This window comes from Zonotrichia albicollis, chromosome 6 (assembly GCF_047830755.1).
Source record: "Zonotrichia albicollis isolate bZonAlb1 chromosome 6, bZonAlb1.hap1, whole genome shotgun sequence".
In the NCBI taxonomy this organism is placed as follows: Eukaryota; Metazoa; Chordata; class Aves; order Passeriformes; family Passerellidae; genus Zonotrichia; species Zonotrichia albicollis.
This window is the reverse complement of record NC_133824.1, coordinates 40,326,648-40,351,632: the sequence shown is the minus strand read 5'-3', so window position 1 is coordinate 40,351,632 and position 24,985 is coordinate 40,326,648. Positions and strand designations below refer to the sequence as shown.

At 53.0% G+C, this 24,985-nt stretch overlaps 1 protein-coding gene across 1 annotated transcript; it reads left to right on the top strand.

Annotated features, from left to right (window-relative positions):
- Positions 1–6,861: 6,861 nt before the first annotated feature.
- Positions 6,862–23,974, top strand: IGF2 (insulin like growth factor 2). Its single transcript, XM_005486566.4, has 4 exons — positions 6,862–7,370; positions 15,011–15,173; positions 21,860–22,026; positions 22,475–23,974. Exons 1-4 carry the CDS (start codon positions 7,266–7,268, stop codon positions 22,715–22,717), a joined length of 678 nt encoding a protein of 225 aa, XP_005486623.1. The 5' UTR covers positions 6,862–7,265; the 3' UTR covers positions 22,718–23,974.
- Positions 23,975–24,985: the final 1,011 nt, after the last annotated feature.

The window sequence follows — 24,985 nt, the reverse complement described above, 5'->3', positions numbered from 1 at the left end:
AGAAAACAAATTGTCCACACGTCCTCCCTCCCCATTGGGCATCCATCACCCAGGGCAAGGGCAGTGTGCTCTGGAGGGGATGCTGGCAGCATGGGTGGGCACAGGCTGTCCCTGTGTCACCTGCACTGGGAATGGGAATGAGGTGAGGCTGGAAGTTATTGCAAACTCCCCTACAGCCCCTGCCAGCTGTGGGTGCTGGAAGTCCCAGCCTCAAAGGCAACGAAGCAACAGGGGACAGACTTATCCCTGTCATCAACTGGTGCATGGGGATGAAAACCAGAGGGAAATTAAGGGGCTTGCCCAGGGTGATGTGTGGATGCAGTGCAGAGGAAGGCTCTCTATGAGCCCCATGCTGCCCCTTGCCCCATGCCCACAGTCACCTGCCCATGGGACCCCAGCCCCACATCCTACTTTGGGGTCTCCACTGCTCAGCTCAGGCATGAAGGCACCAGTTGCTAGGCCTGGCAGCACATTTATCCTGCCCAAAAAGCCCTGGCCTGAAGAAGTGATCCCTGACAAGGTGTGAACCCTGGCCTGGAGGAGATGCTGCCACCCAACCCTCAGGATGAAGACAATGAGAGCTGCAAACAAAGACCAGCACTGAAGCACAGCAGCTATGCAAAAAGAGAGGGGAAAAAAAAAAAGAAAAAAAGACACACAAAAAAAGGGAAGAAACGCCTGAAAGATACATAGCTGGGATTCCAGAACCCCTCAGAGGTATTTGGGCTTAGCCAACAGGCTCGGGGTTTTTTTTCGAAAGCCATTAATTACACAACAGAGACATATCTGCACCACTCCACCTCTCTGCAGCAAATAAGGGCCCCACATAGATTGTCTAAAATGCATCACCCTCCGTGCTCCGTGCCACCAGCTCCCCTGGGCACTTGGAAAAGTAACCCATTCCATGGTGGGATTTGCAGCTGGCTCTTGAGTCTGATTTTCTGCAGATTATTGAAAGGGTGCTCAAACCATGCACCTCCCAAGGGTGCATCTGAGATGCACGAGCTGCATCCATGGGGCAGAGGGTTGGAAATCCCACCCTGATCACCTGGGCAGCTTTTCTGAGCTGGTTGCACAACGAGGCCGAGGGGAAGGTCTTCAAGAAGATGCATCAAGGCAATACTGGTGCACATCAGGGCTGCAATCACCTCTGGCATGGCCCATCACTGGCATTGCCACCAGCCACCCAGGGATGGCTGTTCAGCTGGAGAGGATCTCAGAAACAGCTGCTGTGTCTCAGTTTTTGGGAAAGACCTTACTAAAAGCTCACTTGCTTTCTCTCATGGATCCAGCAATATGCAGCCAGGCTGACCAGTTCATACTGACACCCCTGTGAGCAGGATAAAGCATTTTTAAAGGTGATGCCTGAGTTTTCCAAGTGCGAACGGAGCAAAGTGGTGTGAATGAGGGTGCCTTGCTGGAAGGTGAGACACAGACACCCTGAGAGGACGTGGTGTGCTCCTGCTCAGAGGCAGGTGGCATCCCTGCACAGCACCTTCTCACTGCTCAGCTCCTCCCTGGGGATCACAGGGATGCCTCCCAGCAGAGCTGCCTGCCCAGAGCATTCTCACCAGGCCCTCCCTGCAGAGACACAGCGATGGGCCACCATCTTCATTCGCCCCCAAAGAGCTCCTGGCCCCAAGGGTTTCCTGCTGCCTCCTGTAACATGTTTCACTTGCAGGATGTTTTGACTCTGAGCCTGCTCAGTAGACAAACCCATATTTGTACAATGCTGTAAAGAGCCAGCTTCATCCCCTGGTGCTTGGAAGAACTAATTGTACCTGCTGGAGCTTTTATTGGTCATTAAACAATCTTGGACCACTTCTTCCCCACGGCATTCCAATGGGTATTTTGATGGCAATGCTTAAAAAAAATGGAAAACAGGAAATGGTGATGTGCTTAGTTGTTAATATAGGGGCAGACACATCTTAGTTCTCTGCTACTGTGTTTGTTGCACATTTTTGACACAAATAATCAGACAAAACTTGGAGCCTTCTGGGTTTCCTCTGCAATGCAAAGAAGCTGGGGTGAGGGCAGGCATTTCTCCTTTTTCACCCTATTCTATCCTTCTTGGAAATTCCTTTTGGGAAGCTGTTAGCTGAGCTGGAGTCCTCCTTGGCAACCAAGAGATGTTTGCTGTTCCACAGATGATGGGGAGAGAGAAGGGAGACACTTTTCTCCCTTTCTGGGATCATCTGACCCTGGCACCCCTGGTCCTCCTCCTTTTGGGCCAGGCTCCAGACAGCATCCCAACAAACACCTACTGAGCCTCACTCCCTGAACATCCTTGGTGCTTTTTCAATTCCTCCCTCACACTTGGCCACAGGGACACCTCTCCACACCACATGCTCCTTCCCACAGCCTCTTGAGCTGTGTGAGGCTGCTCACACTGCAGCTTTTCTCTGTCTAAAAGACATTACAGGAATATCAAGTCTGTCCAGCCCATAAAAAAAAAAAATTGCATAGTTTGTCCTCCATATAAACAGGGGTGAAAACACTACCCTGTTTTCACTGACAGTGTCTTTTACCACTGTCACAAATTTCTCTGGCACGGTGCAATAACTTACGGTGGAATAACTTCATTTTTGCCTTGCTCAGCAACCTCCAGGTCCTCAGGAAGCAAATGCCAACACCTCTCCTGAGCACCTTGGTCCAGTAAGTGCTCCAAGGCATCGGGAGATCTGGGCAGGAGTTGATATAAGAGTCCCTCTTTCTCTCTGAACATGCCAAAAAAGGTGCCCTGCTGATGCCTAAGGGCAACTGGCTTTTTTACTGCCCATAAAACCATCCTGCAGCAGAAACCTTCTGGGCTGGGAGCGTGGCCTCAAAATGTTCTTGCTACCCAGGGGTGCCAGGAGTCCTAAAACAGACCTGCCCAGCTTCTGCTTTTGTTTGTTCCTTGTTGACCAGAGCCCCAGGTGAATTATTTCTCTCACTCTTAGTTCTTTGACTTCAATTTTTTTGCAGGGACCTTCCATATATCACATCCCCCTTTGCCAGTGAATCTTCCCCGTTCCAACAGTTTAGTGTGGCCCAGGATCAATATATCTCAGCATGCAAGGACACGGTGTTATTGTCAGGTTCCTGGCTTGTACAAAGCAAAGGTATCACTTTCTTAAAGCCACTGAGAGATGCCCTGGGCCAAGTACAGCTACTCCTCAGCCATTAAACAGCTGCGTGTAGGACTCTGGCTAATCCCCCTCCACTCTCACTATGGATGAGACTTGTTCTAGTCCTCAGTGACCCACAGCCCACCCTCACCTTCCTTTTGGCTCATCTTGGACATCTCAGCCCAGACCTGTGGGGCATGTCAGCAAAGCAGTCTGGCTTCTCCTGGCCGTCCTCACTCTTGACACAGGAGGATTTAGAGAGACACATGAGAACACAAACAGGGGTATCCCTGTAGTGCTGCAGGCACTGAACAGTGCCTGAACCATGTACTGCAAATCCCAGCTCTGCCCACCTGGTCATTTGGGCTCTAGTTGTGAAATAAACCAAATGAGAGTCATGGGGTGTCTTGGTTGGGCTGGGATTAGGTGACCTCTCTTTGGATTCTAGGTGGGAGAGGAAGGGAAAAGTCATGCAAATGCTCCCTTCCCTGAAGGTGTCTGCTTGGCTCACCTCCCTAGCAGCAACCCTGACATCCACCCTGGCCCTGGACCACTGCATTTCTGCAGTTATTTACATTCCTCTGCCTTTGCTGAAGCACACGTCCCTGTCTGCGAGGTCCAGGCTGGCCCAAGCTTTCCGGTTTTTCCCCCTTTCCCTGGAAGCTTTCCGGCCCATTGCCACGTGTTGGTGGCCACCCAGGAGAGGCTTTGATCAGCTCAGATGGGCAGTGCCGCCAGGAGGCTTTGCAGTCTGCCCCAGCGCTTCCTTCCGAGCTGCTGCTGCAGCAGGGCTGTCCCCTCTGAGTCCATGGCATCCCCTCTGAGTCCCTAACATCTGTCCAGGGCACCTTTCAGATACTGCTTTTATTTCAGCTCCGTCTTATCTTCACTTAGTTTCAGCTCACTTTGATTGACTTTGCTTTGTGAATACTGTCCTTGCTCCTTGAAAATTTAATGGGAACCCACAATTGTAATTTCTCTCCTGAGCTGCACCAATGACCAGAGGTCAGACAAATGCAGACAAATCCAAGGGGCAGTGGTTTATTTTTACTGTATTTTCAAAGTTTTCAGGTGATGCTTTGCTGCAGCCCCATCCACTTTCACACCAAAATGCTTCCTGGGATTTTGCAAGACCTTTGGTGGTCAGTGCTGTGCTCTAGAGGCCTTCCTATCCCTCTCTTTCTGCCTCCCTGCCTCCAGGTTTGCTGCGTCCTTGGTTTTATTGGTCCTTCTGCTGCTCCCCCTTGCCGGCCCTCCTCGCAGGCAATGCCAAGGGCTGGAGTTTGAGGTGGAGGCAGCTATTGTTCCAGATATCTGCAGTGTAATGTTCCTTATGACTGTACTAAATGAAGGGCGGAGGTCACACATCCCTAGTTTAAATTAGGTTTCGGCTGACCTTTAACAATATTACACTCGTGGATCCTCTCATAACTCACCGAATAAACTCCCGGAGGGTTTTACCACCTCACTCTTTCCTTCTTACTGTAAGGATGCCCGAGGCTTAATGTGCTTCTCTCCAATTTCGCTTTGATTTCTAATCCCATCCCCTTCCTCCCCCCCAATACAGATATATTCACTCCTTTAAAGGTGGGGGGAAAGAACCTGTTCCTTTTCTCTTCTGGGAGACAGCTCTTTCTTTTGTGTCTCTTTCTTCCCTTCCCCGCCCCCCTCCTCTTTCTTGACACAATGCACTATTTATTTGCACTGAAGGATAACTAAGAAGCAATTAAAAGATCAAAAGGCACAAACACAAGTAGATCCAGTGGCAACTTGTGGGGTTTATTTTGCTGTGGCTGCTGCTGCTGCTGCTGAATCTTCATCAAACTGCTGCCGTGTTTTTCCCCCAGCCAAAGGACACCTCTCTTACTGGGTCGCCTCTTCCTCCAAACCGACTTTTTTATGATGGCTATTTTTCACCCCCATTGTTTGCTATTGCAGTTGTTTACTGGAAAATCACTTGTTTTTCTCAGGGAGATTAACCCTCCAAGCTTTCTTTTGTCTACTCTCAGGAGGTCCTTGTGGTGAGCTGGGGGAAGGGAGCAGGGCTCCTTCAGCTATTAACAGTAGCTTACAGCCCCGCTGACCCCCCTGCCAAGGTTGGGTCCTTTCCTTTGATGGGTTCTGCTTTTGCGGGGAGGAAAAGGTGGCTTGCTCTTTGTTAAGACCACCTCTGCTGAGCAGCTTGCGAGGACCCACAGCTGGGATTTACTAAGTCCTGGGCATCTAGGAGAAACTCCAAAAGCCCAAGGTAAGGAGAAATCTGGAGCCCGGGCACACGCCGGCAAATGCTCAGTGTCGTTGACAGCCAGGTCACTTCTTTACACGTTTAAATATCAGTGTAGGAGCTGAGAATTGATGCCTGTGGTTGAGTCCGATGAGCACGGAACTGCTTCCTCAGCACCTCCCAGATGCGCCGATGTTTCGGTTGCAGCCTAGAGCCCTGACACCGGGACTACTGGGTGGGATGCTCAGGGACACATCCCAGAGAACAGCACCGCAAACAGAAGGATGCTAGGGAGCAAAGGAAGGGATGCCCAAAGCCTAGTGAGAAAGGATAATCCTGCCCACGTTTTCTTGGGCACGTTTAGGGCAATCCCGACTGCTGAAAGATGAAGCAAACCCCCATCTTTGGAGGGAAACATAACGTACAAACTTGAAAAAAAAGGGGGGGGGATGTTTATTGCATGCTGGGGTGAGGACTGCTGCATCCTCGCCCTTTCGCAGCGCTAGCTATGCGGGCCAGGTGGGCCAACCTGCCGCTTGGGTCTCAGGCAGCCGCGCTCCTCTCCGCTCCAGCGAGGGTGCGCGCCTGTGGCGCCGCCGATACGCGTGTCCCTGCACAGGGGCACCCTCCGGAGCAGGGTGGCTCCCCAACCCTGGGGGCTGCCTTTGAGAGCCAGCGGGGTTGGGGTTCCTTGCCCTGGGAAGGCAGACCCTGGGGAGCCGATCGATGCAGCCCGGTGTGCCCGCCGAGCAGCGGGAGCGCGTTCTGCCCGCGCCGCTGCACTCGCTCGGCACAGCCTGGGAAAAGTCCCCGCGGTTCCGAGGCGGCACGGCTCGCCTGCAGCAGCCGGCGGGAAGCACAGCACCCAGCCGGCGGGCAGCGCGGGGGAAGGTGCTCTGCGAGGGGCAGGCTCCCGGTGCGGGGGGCAGCGCCCACGGTGCCCACAGGGACACGCAGGGGTGGCCGCGGGGCTCGCTGCCCGCAGCGGGGCAGGCACGGCGGCAATGCCCGAGCCATTGCCGGGGAGCTCCTCCGAGCCCTTGGGCGGCCGCGCCGACACCTGTGCCCGTGTGCACCTAGAGGGGCACCCGAGAGAGGACGGGCCGGGCTATCTCCTCTCTCTCACCCCGCCGGCACTCGGCGCTCGCCGCCTCGCAGCCAGAGGCGCTCAAGGGGTGCCCCCCGGTATTTCGGGCAGGGGCTCGGGGTGCGGATCCACAGCTCTTCCCCTCACCTGCGGGGCGGCCGCGGATGCGCGGAGCTCCCCTCGCACCCGGGGCCGGCAGAAGGGGTAAAGCTCCCATCCCGGGTAGCGGCACGCAAAGAAACCGTGCGGCAAAAACTTTCTATCCCCTCTTCCCTCCCGAGCTGGACTCCGGAGGGTTACGAGGGAGAAGGAGGGAAGAAAGGAAGGGAGGGAGGGAAGAGAGGGGGTTAGACCGCTCTGCAACATTATTGGCTGCGTGGCCGGGCTGGTGCTCGCCGGGAGAGCATGCCCATTGGGGGGGGGTATAAAAGGTATAAAAGCCGGAGCGCCCTGCTTGTCTCCTCGCTCGTGGGGCAGCAGCCGGTAGCAGCGGGCAGCGAGGCAGCCGGCCCCTTCGCCCCGACCAAAGGGACGCACTCAGTAAACACAAAAGTGAGAGCCACCTAAGGGGCAGCCAAAGCAGGAGAGAAAGAGAAGGGAAGAAAAAAATAAAAGGGCGAAAAACAACCCAGGAAAAAAAAAGGAAAAAGAAAAAGGAGAGGAAAAGAGCGAGCGAGCGAGCACTTTCTCTAGAATAACAGAATACCTGATCGTAACAAAATAACATCCTTCAGACAAAATCCGGCAGGGACTTGACATACCAAAAAGGCAAGGCGAAGAGAACGTGCCAGGGCGCGGGGAAGGCAAGCCAAAGCCGCGATCGCTGCCAGGGTAGGAGAGCAGCATGTCAAGCGCCGGGGCACACACGGATGAGCGCTGCCGGCAGCCCGCCTTCCTCCCCGGCCCGCCGCCGCCGCCAGAAGTTGAGAGCAGCAGCGGCAGTGCCAAGGTAAGCGCCGCTCCGCGCTGCCCTCCGCGGGCAGGGCACGGTGGGATTGCCCGCGCCGCGCCGGGCAGAGCCGCGCCGAGCTGTGCCGTGCCGTGCCGTGCCGCCCGGGCACCGCTGAGCCATCCCGACCGCGCCGGGCAGAGCCGCGCCGTCCCCACGCGTGTCACTAGAGGGACCCCGAGCGCCGGGCCAGGCGCGGGCGGCCCCGCTGCGGTGGGTGCGCGGGGTATCCCGGGCTCCCGCCCGCCCGCCCGCGGTGCTGCCGCCGCGGAGCTGCCGGCGCGGTCCCGCGTGGGGCGGAGGGAGCGGCGGGGGCCGCGCGGGAGCCGGGCCGGGGCTATGCGAGGTCACGCAGCAGCAGCAGCGAGCGCAGCGCGGCCCCCGCTGCCCGCCGAGCTCCCTCCGCGCCGGGCGGCTGCGGCTGACGCGCGGGGAGGGCAGCGCCGGGGCTCCGGCCCCGGAGAGCGGCGAGATGATTAAACTCTCTTCTGCAAAACACTGCGGTGTGTTTGGTCTCGGGAGGGATAAAAATACAGCGAGGAAAAACAAGAAAGCGAAGCCAAAATGGAGTGAGAGTTAATGGTTGGCGTGCAGCCTTCGACTTTCTGTGATTTTTAAATTTTTTTTTCTTCTTCTTCTTCCTTCCCAGTTGCTTTTCCCTACAGTAATTGTTTTAAGAGCGCAACTTGGAAAGGTTTTAGCACTCTGTTGAGCAGTAGGGAATTGGGGCACATGAGGGAACTCGGATTTAGCGTAACTGTACCGGCAGATGTGGCTGCCTCCCCTCCAGCCAAGGGTACTTCAGCAGGGTTGCTGATACGCCAGGTCTCGCTAGGGTGGTGTGGAGCAATCAAGTGTGAAAACAAGGTTTGTGTGGGTGGTTTTAAACAAGACACCTCGGGAGAGCCTGTGCTTTCAACCCAGGCTCCCTATACAAAATTTGTAGTTTCCTTTCAAATGCTGGGATGTGCCTGGGAGACTGAGGCATGTTTTTCTTTGGGTTTGTTTATTGTCAGATTATGTGTGTATGTGGGAGGCGGTTTTTTTTTCCCCCCTTTTACTTTGCAGGGTTCAACGTGTTGGGATTTTTATTCCTCCTCTTGCCTTGATTTAGAGTGGAGTTAAGGAGCCTGGGTCGAGGGGTTTTGTTAAGGATGACTTTGTGCTAAGGACATCTGGAGGTATAAAACTGACTGACACTTCTGATTTGACTTCCACTGTGCTGTTTTGGACCCAACTTGACAATTTTGGTGGGGGTGAATGGGTCAGAGCTGTAAATCTTGCTCCGTGTTGTTGACACCCACACAAGTTCACTCAGCCTTTCAAAGGGGCTATCCCAGCTCCTGTGAAAATTCATTAAGGGATAAAAGATTTGACACCGCAGGTCCCCTCCCACCGCTGCATGAAATTTGAGAGCCAAAATGTGTCTGCGTGTGTGTCCCAGCGCTCTTTCTGACAGGTGATCTTTTTTTCAGCCTGGCTGGAGAGCTGCTGCTCTGACCAGTCAACCCAGAGTTGTCAGTGTGTGTCTTCCCCTCGATTCCTATAGGCTTCAGCACGAGCCCAGCTCGTCTCACGGAGCACCAGAGAAAAGCATTTCTGCACTTTTCTTTTTTTAAATAAAGCAAACACAGCAGGTGAGGTCTTATTTTTAGAGGGACCGAGGAGTTGGTGTGTTTCCAGCAGTGCATACGAGCACTGTAAGTGGCCCACCCTCTCCCAGCTCGTGTCCTGGGGCTGACCTCTCCGATCCTTCTTTGGATTGTCTTTGCTTTTAAAAGCTGATGAGTGTCTTAGCAGGGAAAGCGATATCGGCCTCCCTCGGCATGCTTGGGAGAGGGGTCACGAGAGGTGGGGGGCACCAGGGGAGGAAGTCTGCCGTGGCCCTGCAGCCTGGCTCTGAAGGGGTTAAAGCTGCTCTGCCAAGACATAAAGCAAGTTCAACGTGTTGTGGGAATATCATTTGCCAGTAGACTCCAGTCACCACAGTTCCTGATTTAACAGCTTAACTTGCTGTTAACTTTCCCTGATATACTCCAGGTTTTGGAAGGGAATGTAGAAAAGGAGAGAGGAACAATAAAGAAAGGAGTTAAGTGAGGCTACTAAAACAGACTTAAATCCCTTCACTGGGTCCTGCCAGCTGTCTTTAGAAGAGTTAAGCAAGATTGCGTTTCCTTTTTCTTTTTTTTTTTTTTTAATACAATAAATCAAATATTTCTGGGCTGCATACCAAAATTTATGCAATACTCTCTTACTCCCCAGTGGGGTGAGTAAATGGTACTGAATACCCCATTCACCTTTTTCAGCTTGATTTTTCCACAGGCACAGTAGTTCTCCTGCAGCACTTATAGGCATGGGGTGCAGGCAGCACTTCCCTGCCCCACAGGCAGAGGAGGCAGGTGCCTCTCCAGGCTCACGGGATGGAAGGCAGAAAGGTGACCCTCCTCTGGTGTGGGGTGGGGTGGGCTGCTGATGGGGACGAGCAGTGAAGATAAAAAAGTGAGGGCTAAAAATAGCAGCAGTATTGCCAGCATCAGCCATATGAATGTCATGCAAGCCAGGTGCCAAGAATCAGAAGGTATTTTATTTTATTCAAGCCTGAGCTAAACAGCAAAACCCCTGGACCTCCTGAGTGGTTTTAATTCGCCTGACAACTCAGTGGTCAAAAGTTTTGTGTTTTGAAGCTTGCTTCTTCCAAGCTGTGTGTCGTTGGAAGTCTCCTTTCTGTTTCAGATGAAGACAGAGGCTCTTCTGTGGCACGAAGTGATTCCTCTGCCTTCAGGGATTGCTGGGCACCTCATCCCTGTGCCTCTGCCCAAGATGCAGCTCCTGGGTGGTTTCAGCTGCCAAGGCACCTGCCTCTCACACTGGCTTCTACTATGCCTTTGCTCCTTGGCACCTCAGGGCATCATGGCCCAGCGCCCTGTGCCAGGTTGGGCTGCCCCGTGGGCAGGGGTGGCATTCCCTTGGCCCTTGAGAGGTTGGCACATGCCCACATCCTGCTCCTTTGGGAATGCCACGCTCAGAACCGGTTCAGCTCAGCTCCCCACTCTCCTGGGGCTGGCCATGGAGAGGAGCAATGCAGAGAGGCAGATGTTCAGCATCTCTCACAGGCAATCATCAGAGTAGCAAAACATCAGTCTGCTCTTTTTATTTTTTTACTTTTTTTTTTTTTTAAGGGATGGAGTGTGAGGGATGCTGGGATGTGTAAACTGGGGTTTTCCCCTCTGACATGTGCCACTGGGTTTGGGCTGACGACTTTTCTTTTGCCGTGCTCCCTTTTAAATGCTGCACTGCTCCACAAAGAAGCAAGATTTTTTGTTTTTTCTATTTGCTGTCCAAATCCAAATTTTACAGACTGGGCCATCTGTCAATTCCCTCCTACGTTGTTCTGTTCATATTAAATTGCAATGAAGGCCAGACTGAAGAAGGAATTAGGTCAGACAGGAGGTTTTGTCTCTGTTTTTGGGGAGATATTTGTTGCCCAAGAGGCATCGTGGTTTGGTTTGCTCAGCACAAGCCTGGATGCAAGGGATGCCTGAGCTGTACTCTGAGACTTGGCAACTGGGCCTTTTAGCACATTGTGGCCTCTTGGCCCCCAACTCCCCAGCAGCTGGACAGAAACTTCGATCCAGCTGATTCAGCAGCAGATCCTGACAAAATCCTTTAGCAGTCTCGGGTGGGAGGGTGACTCCAGTGCAGACCTGCCCTCGGGCTCACTCCCACCACATCACAGCCACTTAGACAGAGCCCTCTCTGCTGGCTGGGGGTGCCAAGAGGTGTTTGGGGGTCCCTGGCCATGGGTGCAGTGCCACAAGGAGCTCCAAGGTAGGATCATCCTGCACATGGCAGCCTGCAGCTGGACTGGTTCCAGTGGCAAACTGGTTTTGTATGCGGTGCTGGGGATGACGGGAAAGGCATGAGAGGGGCATGAAGGATGGAGAGCAAAGCAGACCCTCTCCAGGGAGGGAGAGGCCAGCAGTGTGTGCTGATGCTTTGTCTGAGCCTGTTCTGCACTGATCATGCTGCTTCAGATTACTCAGAGGAGATTCAGGTGTGATTCCCAGGATGGTCCAGGTCACCTGTGCAACCAAGAGATTCCTCTTGCATCACCCTCTTGCACACTGTGGGCTCCAAGCCCTCCTCAGGAGGAATTTGGTGCTCAGGTTGTTGGGCATCTGGCACGTCTCGTGCTGCCATTCCCACTTCATCCTAAAGCCTGTGAGCCTGCCTGGGCACATGATGAGCAATAGCAGTCAGCAGGGCTGGTTGAACCTGCTTTGGCAGGAATGGGACAGTGGTGGCTGTAGCCTCTCTTCTAGCAGAGACAGGGCCTTGTCCTTGAGGGAAGTGACCCACTTCCCTTCTGCTGCCTTATTCCTGTTCCATTTCATGTAAGAGAGGCTTTCTAATAAAACATGAAGGTTCTTCAACCACTGGTGTGAATTTGCTTCTGTTCAACAGCTGAGGAGACCATGCCTGTCCTAATGCTTGGGACCAGAAACCAAAAGCTGTGCTGTCTCATGTTTCCAGTGGAGAATGAAGCCTTGGAGGTATTCACAGGGCTTAGACTCATCATGCTGAACAGCCATTCAGTTCCTGCCACCGGTGCAGCTGGCACGGTGCTTGCACCAGCCAGGTCTGGGCTGCAGGTACCCAGCTGTGCCATGACACTCTCTTTTGGGGTGAGCAGCGCCTGCTCTGGCAGCCATGGAGCGGTGGGTGCAAGCTTTCCTGCATGGGTCTGCTCACCCCTGCTTTGAGGGAGGGAAGGATTAATTAAAAGGCTACTGGGAGATGTTGAGCCAGTGATGGCACCCTGGGAGCCTCTGTAGCCTTTGTGTGAAGTCTGGGGGCTTTTTATTTGCAGAGTCAGTGGGGCCAAAGGCAGAGGGAAGGGCTTGTGGGGTTGAGTTGGGTTGCAGCTCCACTAAGGTGGAGGGAAACTGCAGCACTGGGTAGTAAATAAAGATGCACTTTGCTTTGCTGCCTGGTTTCTCATTACACAGCTACTGGAAGGAGCAGGGAGACGCCAAGGTGACAGCAGAGGGAAGGGCTGGTGCCTGGGCAAAGGTGGATGCACTTCCGCATTACACCTCCATGTTAGCTGTGCTCTGGATGACAGCACTGGGGCTCTCCCGGTTCCTGCTGCTTCAGGGGCATTTCCTGGCTGGAGTTATGAGGTGTGTGGGCACCTGGAAGGAGCTTGCAGTGGAGGCAGGGAAGGCTGCCAGGGGCTTGCAGTGCAGCTTGTGCAGGAGCGGGTATTTTCTGAGGAGCACAAGTGTTTTTCCACAGAAGGTATCAAGTCTCCCTAGCATCACATATCACCTGCTGACAAAAATCTTGCTCTCCCCTTGCTTCAGAACATCTCACCCTTTTCTTTAGACTGAATGTGGAGGAAAAATGGTGCTTGTCACCTGTGCCATCAATCAACCCCTTCGTGTCAGGTCTGGTTCTGGCCTAGGGAGCCAGCATGCAGCTTGCTCAGTAGCCACAGTGCCCACAGCCAGCACGAGCCCAGCTGGGGACATGGGATCATGTGGGTGTCCTGAAATCCCATATGAGTACCTTTGATGGCAACACTGGCTGGTGGCAAATCTGTCACCCCAGCAATGAGTGCTGGCAATACCTGAGGCCTGGGGACACCAGCAATTGGGATCTGCACATAAAAAAAAGTGCTGAAAAAGGGACAGGAACAGTGTGGTTGGTCTGTTGTCAGCTGGAGATCTGGCTCCTGATGCTGCAGCACCAGGGGCATGACTTCAGCAGTGAAAGTGATGCTGTGTTCATGTTAGAGAGGCCCAATAAACAGCTGTGGGCAACTTGATAAAAAAAAAAAACCAACAAGGTGAAAAGGTGCTGGTGGTAAAACACTACAGCTTAGCAGCCTGGTGTCAGAGCCTGGTGCCATCCCTCTGCTTCTGCTGTAGTACAGAACAAAGTCCCTGCAGTGTGCTAAAGGGACCATTGCTACTGGAAAAGCTGGTCCTGGTCCCATCACTCACTGATTTGAGACCACTTTGTTCCCAGGGCTGCTGCCTCTCTGATCCAGAGCTTTGGAGGGCTTCTGCCAGTCTTGCTGATCTCTGCCAGCACAGGCTGAGCAATCCTATGGCCATCAAAACTCAAGCAGGAGGAACGTCCCCCACAGCCCACCCAGACCTTGAAATCTCTGTTTTGGCTTTTCCTGCTGCTGATCCGTGTCCTCCTGCTGCTCAGCAGAGCTCATGACTTGTAAGCATGATGCATTTCTAGCAGTTACAATTTGAGCTACGTGCTACTAAAAATTCTACTAAAAATTCGGGAGCAAGGGTGTCTTTATTGCTGGCAGGACCATAGTGGGGCCTCGGGGGACCTGGGCTAATTTCCTGGCTGCGTTGCAGACTTCCCCTGTGACCTTGGGCGAGTCATTTAATCTATCCTGGGCTTCGGCTCCATCTCCGAGCATCCCGGGGGGGTGAGGTAATATTCATTAACTGATATTATTCTCGAACTGCTCAGATGCTATGGTGATGAAAGCTGGATGTGAGACCTAGTGCCTTGGTTGAATATTAGCAAGGAGTGAGGATGCTCTGCTTGAGATTAGGGTTGCCACCCACTGTCTGCTATTTTGACGTGCATCTCTTTATTTTGAGCTTACCTGTCTGGTCAAAACCCAGCGTTGTTTGGCTGTATGGGTACTGTGAGGCTCATTACTGAGGGACTATAATGCCTTGAGCCATTCATGGGTTTTGCCCCATCCAGTGGGGTGATAGCACCCTTGCTTTACACCTGCAGAGACTGACACGGATATAAAGCTGTTTGCTGGAGCCGAGTCTTTGGGCTAGTTAGCAAATATCCAGGGAGTTTCCTTTTTAATGCTCTGCACTGTCTGACACTGCCTTTACCCTCCCTAGTGATGCCTCAGGTGCGTTTCCCGTGGGGCCACACTATTCCTGAGGGATGTCTTCTCAGTCCCAACTCTTGTCAGCAAACACAGCTTGTGCAATCAGCCTCTTGATTGCTTGAGCCTCATCTCTCTCACATGCCTGGGACAAAAGCTCTTCTTTCCAGCTTTCCTCAAAAGCAGCTCTAGGACAGGTTGAGGCTTCACATGATTTCACTTTGCATGGATGTGTTTTCAGACGGGGCATGAAAACCTGTCATCAGAAGAGGAAAAAACAACACCTACTAATAATAATTTGAATAAATTCCCTTTTAAAAGGGGGGAAAATTAAAAAAAAATCACGCCGTTGAAAGAGCAGGGGAACTAAAAGCCTTTTAGATGTAGGCTGAAGTGGGATTTTCCAATGGAAAACCTGCCTCAATGCAAACCTTGTCTGCCCGGCGCTGCTGCCCGGCGGCTGAGTGCAGGGAGCTGGCCTCCCCCCAGCCAGGGCTGTCGCAGAGCTGCCGCTCCTTCCCTGCAGCTGCAGCTGCAGCTGCAGCAGCATCCCAGCACGGCTGGGCATCCCGGCATGGCCGGGCATCCCGGCACGGCCGGGCATCCCGGCACGGCTGGGCATCCCGGCACGGCTGGGCATCCTGGCACGGCTGGGCATCCCGGCATGGCCGGGCATCCCCTCGGTGTGCTGCGGGCAGGGGAGGTGGCAGGGGGGGTCTGTCCCGCGGTGCTAACGCTGTGCCTCTGTCCCCAGGTGCCGAGGATGTGCGCGGCCAGGCGGATGCTGCTGCTGCTCCTGGCCTTCCTGGCCTACGCGCTGGACTCGGCGGCCGCCTACGGCACGGCGGAGACCCTGTGCGGAGGGGAGCTGGTGGACACGCTGCAGTTCGTCTGCGGGGACAGGGGCTTCTACTTCAGTAAGTGCTGGGCACTACAGCAGGCTGCCCCCAGCCCGCACCTTGGCTCAGCAGAGCCGGGCCGGGAGGGAAAGGAGGGGTTTCCAGCCTGATGCTTTTCGGGATTTCCTTGTATATGGCAGCAGGCCAGGAGAGGAGCAAGAAAATGGACATGGTCGGGGTGACAGGCATCCACTTGGCATTGGTTTTGGGGACTGTCTGGTACCATGGGGAAGCTGGGTCCTGCATATGATGCTCGGGATAGTCAGTTGTCTCTGGGGAACCAGATGTGGCTGGTTCACCAGTGATAAGGGCAATCATTACAGTAACAAGGATGTCTGCAGCCAGTGCTCTGCTGAGCTTGGGCCCAGGTTTATTTTGAAACTTTGCTGCCTAAGTGTGGCATCCCGACAGCAGGCAGGAAACTGAGCACTCTTCCCTCCCAGGCAGGCTTTGCTTGGGTACAGCAGCACCTTCTTGGCTGGTCCCAAAACTTTGTGACAAAGCTTTGTGACCTCCCAGCTACCACTGGTGATGTTGCTGCTGAAGAGTGATGTCTTACCCCTCTGCAGGGCAGCTAATGCAAAAAAATGCAGCAGTGCTGCTGTGTGCAGCATGCAGATGGCTTCAGACCAGCTGATTGCAGTGGGCATTCCAGCAGGATGCTTTGGGTACCATTGGAAGCACAATGCATTAGCTGGTAAACAGGGAGGATGAGGAGTAAACCAGTGACAATGGATTCTCAGTAATCTATGGGCAAAGGTGCCTTGAGTGTAATAACCTTGTTTTGGTGTTTTGGTGCCCTGCTCTGCTTGGGAGTGGGAAGACTGTGTGTTGCTCCCCACTGAGGACTGAGCCACAGGGTGACTGACTACAGGAAAGATGCAAAGTCAAATGGAGGGGAAGAGAATGGAGATACCAGCTGCACATGGTGCTTTTGGCAGTCTTGTCTCTGCCTTGGGAAAAGGAATTAAAAAGTCACTTTCAAGTAAACAGAGTGTTTTTTTGGAAGAGTAGATTTGAGCACCAGCCTCCCTCTTGTTCCAGTCTGATTGTGCAGGGAACAATGGGGTGCTGCAAAGTTAGGGAACAACTTTGGACACCCTTTCCCAACCTGTATGTCCCTACCTAACCTGGATGCTTTACTAGACTTGTCTCCTGCTGCCTGCTTATGTTGCATAGAGAGAGGGATACCACACCCAGCCACAGCAGTGTTCAGGTTGGGAAGGGCTTCAGCTTCAGTTTTGGGCAGGTGGTCGGGCTGCAGGTGGCTTTGCAGCCCTCTGGGAACAATCCCCCTGCCCCATCCTGGCTGTGCAGTGGGATCTTCTCATGGCTCCCTGGGTGCTGTGGGCAGGCAGTGCTTTTGGGGTGCTCTGGGTGCACTTTCTCACTGTGATGGAGCCAAGCAGTGAGGGTTTGCATGGCAGCTGCCCTTCCTCTCTTCATCTCCCCTTCCCTTAGTGGCATGGCAAGGAGGCAAGTGCCTCTCCTGCTCTCACAGCTCTTCCTCTCCCTCTATATGTAGAGGAGCATCTGTCTCCCTCCCTGCTTTCTCTTCCCTCCTCCCTCTCTCAGGGGATGAAAGGGAATGGGGCTTTTGTTTTAAGGTCAAACTGACCTCCTTTCACCTCAAATAACCCAGCTGCCCAGGCCAAAATAAAAACACTTTTGAAGGCAGACAAGTCTCTTGGTGCCAAGTGGCCAGTCGGGTGCTTGCAAGGGGGTTCTTACTTTATTTCTTTTTGTCCTCTCCCATCTTTACCTTTTTGGATGTTTCTGGTGAGCCCAGGTACCGGGGGTGAAACATAGTCCAATATTTTAACCCTTTCAAGATCTAACCAGCCTTTGCCATGCAAGGCTGAAGACATTTGGGCAGTGCCTCTACTTGACGAAGGCTTTGGACATCCCTATTTCACTTAATTTTTCCCTCTCTAAGTGATTATTTCTGACCTTGTTCATCTTTACTCCTAAACCCGCATGGCTACGCTGTTGTCACCCTGTATATGCAATAGGGCACAGCTGTGTTGCACCATCATGGGTTTACATCTTAAAACTGGGCCTGGGTTTGTATTGGGCACCTCACAGCTTGGGATGTGTGACCTGATGAGCAGCCTGTGCTAAAGCAACTGTTCACACAAGAAATAAATGATTTGGGGAGCCTTGTCCTGTGCATACCTGAGGGCTTGCTTGCTGGACAGGCTGGTAGTATTGAAAAAACAAAAAATGGTATGAAAATCCATTATTGCTTTTTTTGCTGAAACAATTATTTAAGAACTTGTGATGCTCTGCATTCTTGCAAGAGAGCACTTTGCTAGGGAAGCTGGCTGTGAGATGCAGTGATTTTGCATCAGTGCAAGGGGAATGCAGGCACAGATGGTGTCCTGGGAGGCACCACGGCCGGCAGGTGCTTGGGGCTGAGAATGCTGAAGCTGCCTCCAAGAGCTGGGGCTGCAGAAGAGCTGCACTAACAGGGGCAGGACCAGCAGCACTGAGGTTACCTAGCCTTGGGACATGGTGAAAATGGTGATGCCAGCTCTGTATTTACCCCAGGCATGCATGGGCAAGCTAGAGCTGAATATGAGCACGCTTTGCTCTGCACTGGTGATGCTTCCTGTCCGTGACTTTTAAGTCTTTTGGCTTGGCCGCAGCTGCTGTCAAGGTGGTGGCTTCCTGCCATGGCACTGTGGCAGGGTTGGTACCTCTGCTCCCCAGCAGCCCCCCAGGGACAGCGGCACAGCCCACGGAGCGATGCCGAGTCCAGCCCGGAGTGAAAAGCAGGACTGGTCGAGAGGAAGCCTCAGCCCTGAAGTTGCTGTCATGCAGCTCTGGCAGGGAGGGAGAAGGGGCTGCAGGGGGAGAGGCGGCCGACTTCTCTGTAAACAACAGCTCCTGTTTCCTCCTTTCCAACAGCTGATAAGAATTTAGCTCTTTGCAGCCGCTTGTGCTGACGGGGCACATTCTTGCGCACCCGCCGCTCCTCCGAATAATACTAGGAAAAAGCAGGGGGGAAAGTGCGGTGCCGGGGTGGGGGAGGGCCAGGCCGGGGGCACTGGGACGGGGCCTGGTGCTGCACAAAGGCCCCCTTGTTGCTCCCAACATTCCTGCGACAGGGGCACGGGGACTGTTTACACCCAAAGTCCCCTTCCACTCGGCTGACCGCCTGATTGACCGGAGGAGAGGGGACCCAGCCAGGGTGGCACCAGCACCGTGCACCCCTCCCCGCAGCATCTGCTTGGTGAGGGTGGGGAGCCTGGAGCAGTGGGGTGCTCCTCCTGTCCCCCATGGCAGTGGGCACTGTGCCTCCTCTGGCACAGAGGCATCGCTGAGCTGCAGGTACATGGCCTCTGGGTTTTCCCAGGAACAGGTTTGGCTTTGTGCCACTTCTGGGATGCCCTGTCAGGAGAGCCTGTACCTAGGCAGGAATAACCCCAGACAGCTGGAGGGCTTCACACTGCCAAGCTTTGCTTCACAGCACTTTGCATCTCAGGGCTTGTCCCCTCAGCAGTGCTGTAGAAGGTTTTGGTGAAGCACAGTTTTGGGAGAAAGGGAGCCTGGCCATTCAATGAAGGCTGAGAGGAAGCGCGTTTCCTCAGGAGGAGGAGGAGGAGGTCGTTGCTGTGATGGGAAGTGGCTCGCGTGCCCCAGCGATGCCGCAGCCTGCAGCCCACGCAGTTCTCCCCTGCGGGCAAGGGATGGAGTGGCAAAACCCTCCCTGGGTTTGGCAGTGGCGGTACAGAGAGATGCCACCCATGGGCAAAAGCCAGGAAATTCAATCTTTAGTCCCTGTGTAAATTGTGTTACAGAACAAACGCTCTTCCCAATCCAGGTCAGCAGCAATATTGCTGGTAGCCAGCAATGTCCTGTTGTCTCCAGGTACTTTCTGAGACTAAATCCCTGTTTGTTATGTTTGCTTATTTTTTTTCCTAAAGTAACTCTGCCCTGGAGGATTGTAGTGGCATTTGGCAAGGTCCGTACAGACAATTATGTAATGGAAACGTGCCCCATCGGAGAGTCACGGTGGAGCTGGCAGTGGTGCCGGCAAGGGGAATGGCTTGAGCAGCTTTGTGCAGGAGAGAAAGGGCAGCACACTGGGGCTGGGGGCCACAAGTGTACCTGACAGGCAGGCAGGGGCAGCAGTCAGGGAGGAAGAAGCCGTGTCACTGTGGTGGTCCCTGATGGGAGCTCACTCTGGTGGTGGCACAGCTGGCATTTGCAAACACATGCTGACGTGATCTGCCCGTGCGTACCGACGCCAGAAATTGTCCTTGAAGGCACAGCGGTGAATGTAATCCCATTTTCCGCATTGTTTTTCTCCTCCCCTCTTCTTTCCAAACAAACACATAACTGCAAGTGGGAAACTTCTGTTTTTGAGAGGAGATATGTAACCTTTGAAAACCTCAACTTCTCCTCAAAGCATGTGTGTCATCACTTGTGCAGCCTTCTGTTCAGCGGGAGTGTGAATGTAGCCCTTAGGGAATGTGCTAGCAAGAGGGGGTGACTTTAATTTTTTCTCTTTCCCTTCTGAAACTCTCCTTCTGCCCATATCAGGATGCTTTTGTGGAGCAGCTTAATTCTTCAGCAGCCTGCCATGGATTGAGTTGGGCACTGGGATTGATAGGACCTAAGCAGGGGCCATGTGCAGTGCGGGGTGTTGCTGGAGTGCACCTCTCCCACAGATCTCACTGGGCATTGCATGCACAGAGAATACTTGCAGCTGGCCCTAAGCTGGCTCCTGTCCCTGTCTCCTTTGGCCATCACCACCCAGGCTGCCTACTCTGGCATCACTTGAGCTGTGGGCACCCAACACATCTGCCCTACCTTTCAGGGGAGGGCCCAATCCAGTGTTTATTGACCACAAGAGAGAAAATTAAACTCCTAACAGTGTTCCCTTCAATGAACCTTTGCCAAGGGTGAACCAACCTTGTCATCTCCCTGTGGGACTGGTTAAAGGTCATGCCTGAAGTTCTAGAGAAAAAGAAAAGGAAGGTGGTGGCACAAGGAGGACAAATGTGGACAAGAAAGCATTTGAAGTGACTCCCAGAGGCAGGTCTCATGGTCTGGATCATCAACCAGCACTCTGATGCTGTGTTTGTTTCTGCAACCACTGAGCATGCTGGAAATACACCAGCATGGACCACAGGGCTCCTGGCCTATGGGAACATGACTGATTTTAACAGAGAGCAAGTGCCCTGCTGCCAGGCTATTACAGGGGCAGCAGAGAGGTATTTTCGTGGTGTTTTGCATGGCAGCATTGTGCACAGAGGGCTCCGTTGTGCATGGAGGACTGTGTTGAATATGCATGTCTGCATTGCACATGTGGGGCTGCATTGAATGCACAGAAGTGCATCCCACATGCACAGCTGCATTGCACATCTGGCACTGCTTCTCACATGTGGGGCTGCACTGTATGCACAGAGAACTGTGCTTTACAGCCTTTGTCCCAAGGCACTTTGGGTGGGCATCCAGGGTGGGATACCCTCCAGGGAAAGTGGTCAGCTCCCTGTAAGCTGGGCTTAGGTCTTAACCAAGCCCTGAGACTTGAGTGCCTGCTCCATCAGGAGTGCAGGGGTGTGGATCATGGGTCATGCACAGGGCCAGTGTGGGCAGTGGTGTGTGCTGCTGCAGGCCAGCTGGGAGGTGAGGGCTCGGCATGCCATAGTGGGCAGTGCTAGGCATTGTGCTATACACCACTCACTCTCCGTTTTCCCTGTGCCAGAAATCTCCTGGCTGGGATGTGGTACCAGATCCTGTTTGCAAACCCCACTGTTGCTGGCCTCTGTTTCCCTCCCTCAGAGCACCTTGGAGGAGGTGCTTGTGGCAGTGTGCAGCAGCCTGGCTGCAAACCCCACAACAGCACAAGAGCATAGCATGCTACGTGCAAAAGCATGGAGAAAATCCTTTTGTTTTGGGCCAGTTTACATTCTGGAAGGCAGAATTCCCAAGCAAATTTGCTTTGCATCAGAAATTCAACTTTACCCGTCTCTTTTATTTTGAGAGGGGGAGGAAACACGGTAAAACTGATGTAAGCTTTTCCTCTGGAGCAGTTTGGCCATCATTAAGCAGTGATATGAAATGTACTTGGTCATTGCTGCACCAGACATGGGCCTTTGCATCCTTCTGCAGGCAGAAATGGGAGAGGAACCCTTATTAAAAGATTAAGTTTAATAGCTATTCTTGGCAGGTGTGGGAGCTTGTATTCTTTCTGCAGCTGTCTCAGAGCTGTCCCATCTGGTAAAATTTAGCTGCCTTGCTTCACTTCACCTGCCTGAGTGTTGATCTGGCGGAGGGAGGTTGGCAGCCGCAACGCTGTGCTGCTTCTTTCTAATAAAATTCGCTTGCCAGGATCAACATCGGAGGATGGTCGCAGTAATCAGCACAGCGCTGGCGGTCAGGCTGGGCTTGAGCTTCCTCCCCTCAGCTGGGCCCGAGAAGGCCGCCCGTGCCAGAGATAGAGGAGAGAGATAAACCCCCATCATTTAAAGTGCCGCTGGAGGCACGTGTTGGCATCAGTAGCCTTTGTCTGGGAAATGTTAACGCGACACTTGGCTGGTTTGCGGGTGTGCGTCAGCTGGTCTGGGAGAAGTGCTGCTGTGTCTGAAGGATGGGGAGTCTCTGGCGGCTGGTGGTGGAGGGATGCCTACAAGGAATTGGACAGGGCGTCCAGCCCAGGTTGGTGGCTAATGCCAGGGTCTCTGCTGTTGCAGGTAGGCCGGTGGGACGAAATAACCGGCGGATCAACAGGGGCATCGTGGAGGAGTGCTGCTTTCGGAGCTGCGACCTGGCTCTGCTGGAAACGTACTGCGCCAAATCCGTCAAGTCGGAGCGTGACCTCTCTGCCACCTCCCTGGCGGGCCTGCCGGCGCTCAGCAAGGTGAGGAGGCTGCACGGGAATGGTGGCCCTCCTCTGAAATAAACAGAGAGAGAAACGATGGGAAGGCCGTGGGTGGAGACAACAAACCCCAGCTGCAGGGTCTTGTGTTTCTGCAGAGCTTTTGAGAGACAGCCACCATTGGCAATTCGTGCCAAAGGGCCTGCCAAAAGTCAGCTCTTAGTAAGGTGGGGAACCAGAGGTGGGCTGGGTCACAGAGTCATAGCATGGTTTGGATTGGAAGTGACCTTTAAAGGTCATCTAGTGCAACCGCCCTGCAATAAGCATCTACTGGATCAGGTTGCTCTGAGCCCCGTCCAACCTTTCTGTGACTGTTTCCAGGGATGAGGCAATATTTCCATGGGAGGGATGGAGGTCCAAGAAGGGAATCCCCATCTGGAGAGCGGGCAGGCTCGAGTGGAGGATAATATTGCTGTCCCTGTCCTTGCAGGAGAGCTTCCAGAAGCCCTCGCACGGCAAGTACTCCAAGTACGACGTGTGGCAGAAGAAGAGCTCGCAGCGGCGGCAGCGGGACGCGCCCAACATCCTGCGGGCTCGCCGGTACCGGTGGCAGGCGGAGGGGCTGCAGGCGGCCGAGGAAGCCAAGGCACTGCACCGTCCCCTCATCTCCCTGCCCAGCCAGAGGCCCCCGGCGGTGCGAGCCTCCCCGGAAACGGCTGGCCCCCAGAAATGAACCCTGACCGGCCGTCTCGATTTTTGATCTCCTGGGGGAGGGCGGGAGGACTGGCGATTCCCGACCCCCGAGCCCCTCCGTCCCCAGGGCCGCTGAGCCGAGGAGCGGGGCGGCGGGGCACCCTCACGCCGCTCCGGCCCCAACCAAACAACTGACACAGCAAGGAGGGGATGGTGGCGGCAGCGGTGGCGAGCAGCACCGCTCCCACGGCATCTCCCTTTTGGGGTGGGGGGGAGGGTTCTTTTGTTTCCCACACCTGTTTCGTTTCCCCACGCCCCCGGTATTTCCAAACCTGTACTTGCGAAGGGACAGTTTGGCACTTGAACTTTTTTGCTGCTGGGTGCTGCATGACATCCCCGGTGCCAACGCCAGAAGACAAAAGAAAGAGCAAGAGGAAAAAAAGGATATGAAGTTAAATCCTTTTTTTTAATCTTTTTTTTCTCAAGAAGCATCCATTCCGTGTCTTTCTTGACAATAAAGTGAAAAAAACAGTAGAACGGGGAGAAACATTGAGGGATAAAGATTTTTTGCCTCATTCCCACCCCACTTTTTTCTTCTTTTTTTTGTTTTTTTTTTTTTCTTTTGGTTTTTCTTATTTTTATAACTTTCTTTTGCACCTTTAAAAGAAAAACGTACCTGAGAAGAAGTTCCGAGGAGCCCCCATCTGCGTTTTTGTGTGTGTGCTTCATTACAAGATTCCAAATCGACTTGCACCTTTTTTGAAATCACCGATGTCGGGAGAAAGAGAGGAAGAGGAGAGAGAAAGCAAGAAAGAGAGAAGGAAAAGGAAAGGGGAAAGAAGAAAAAAAGAAAAAAAGTGAGCTGATGCTCACTTTAAATGGAGGAGGCGTCTGCATTGCACATTTGCCACGGATTTAGTTGATTTATATATATAATATATTATATAACTTTTTTGGCAAAAAAGCACTATTTTTATGGGACATTTTGTGTAGTATCTGAAGAGGGATTGTAATGTTTAAAATGTGTTATGGTGCTAAAGTAAGTTGGAAGGGAAAAAACCCAGAAATAGCAAGGGAGGGTGGGGAGGGAAGGACAAGATAGCGAATACTGAACTTGAAATTTTAGCTTTTCGTTTTAGGAAAAGTGTGATAAATGTGTTTCTTTTCTCTTCTGAAATATAGCTTGGTCATGACCATATGAGCTAGTTGGCTGTTACTCATGTACACAGATGCACGCACACACAGAATACATCGACACGCATCCATTTTTTTTTTTTTTGTTTAAAAGAAACAAAAACAACACAACCACCGCAACTTAGACTAAAAGGGAACTGTTCTGGAGACAAACTATTTTGAACGGTGAAGGTGTTGCCAGTTAGAACTCAAGGCCCTGCTTCTGCACGGACCCCCTGGCCACGGAGACCCCCCGGACCCCCTGGAGCTTCCCGAGCCGAGGGGAATCTCGCTCTTCCCTGTCCTTGCTTCGGTGCCGATGGTGCAGCGAGCGGGCGGGCGGGCAGCCCTCACTCCGAGCCGCTGCCGAAGGAGCAGTCCCACGCCCTACCGTCTCCTTTTCCTTCTCTTGCCCTTGGTGTCCTTCTGGCCGGAGCCTGGCGTCCCTGCCCTCCTCCCCTCGCTGCCCTGCGGGGCTGGCAGGAGGAAGGGCAGCACCTGTGCCGGGGTGGCTGCAGGGCCGGGGCTGCTGCACGGGATGGGGAAAGGCCAGGCCCTGCCGCGGGACTCGGTCAGCAGATGGGTTGGAGAGGTGGGCAGAGGGCTGTAAAATAGGTTGGGTTTAAAATAATATATATTATCTGTCTAGAAACCGTAAAAGGGGGGGGAATCAATTACATCTCCCTAATATACTCTCACTTGCTAATAAAATGGGGACACTCTGTTAACCAGTTCTGTACTTGCTTTGTCTTATATATCCATACATTTAAAACATAAAAAAAAAAAAGACTACTTGAATTGTATTCTATTTCGTGGTTTGGAGGGGAGGGCTAGGGGAGTCTTGAGAGGGGGAGGATTTTAATGTATAATCCTTTTGTTTGTTATTACCTTGCAATGTTGAGCCATGAAGCCTTTGTTTAAAAAAATGGCACTGCAATACATGACAAAGAAAATCCTTTATTTATTTTATTAAATATATATGGAAAAGAATGAAAATCAGTCCAAATTAGGGAGGGGGAAAGGGAAGTGGGTGGGGTGGGAAGGCAGAATAAAAACAGAGAAATTGCAAATAATTGACTTTTTTTTTTTTCCTTTTCATGTGTCTTTTTTTAAAAAAAACTTAGTTTTTATTTTT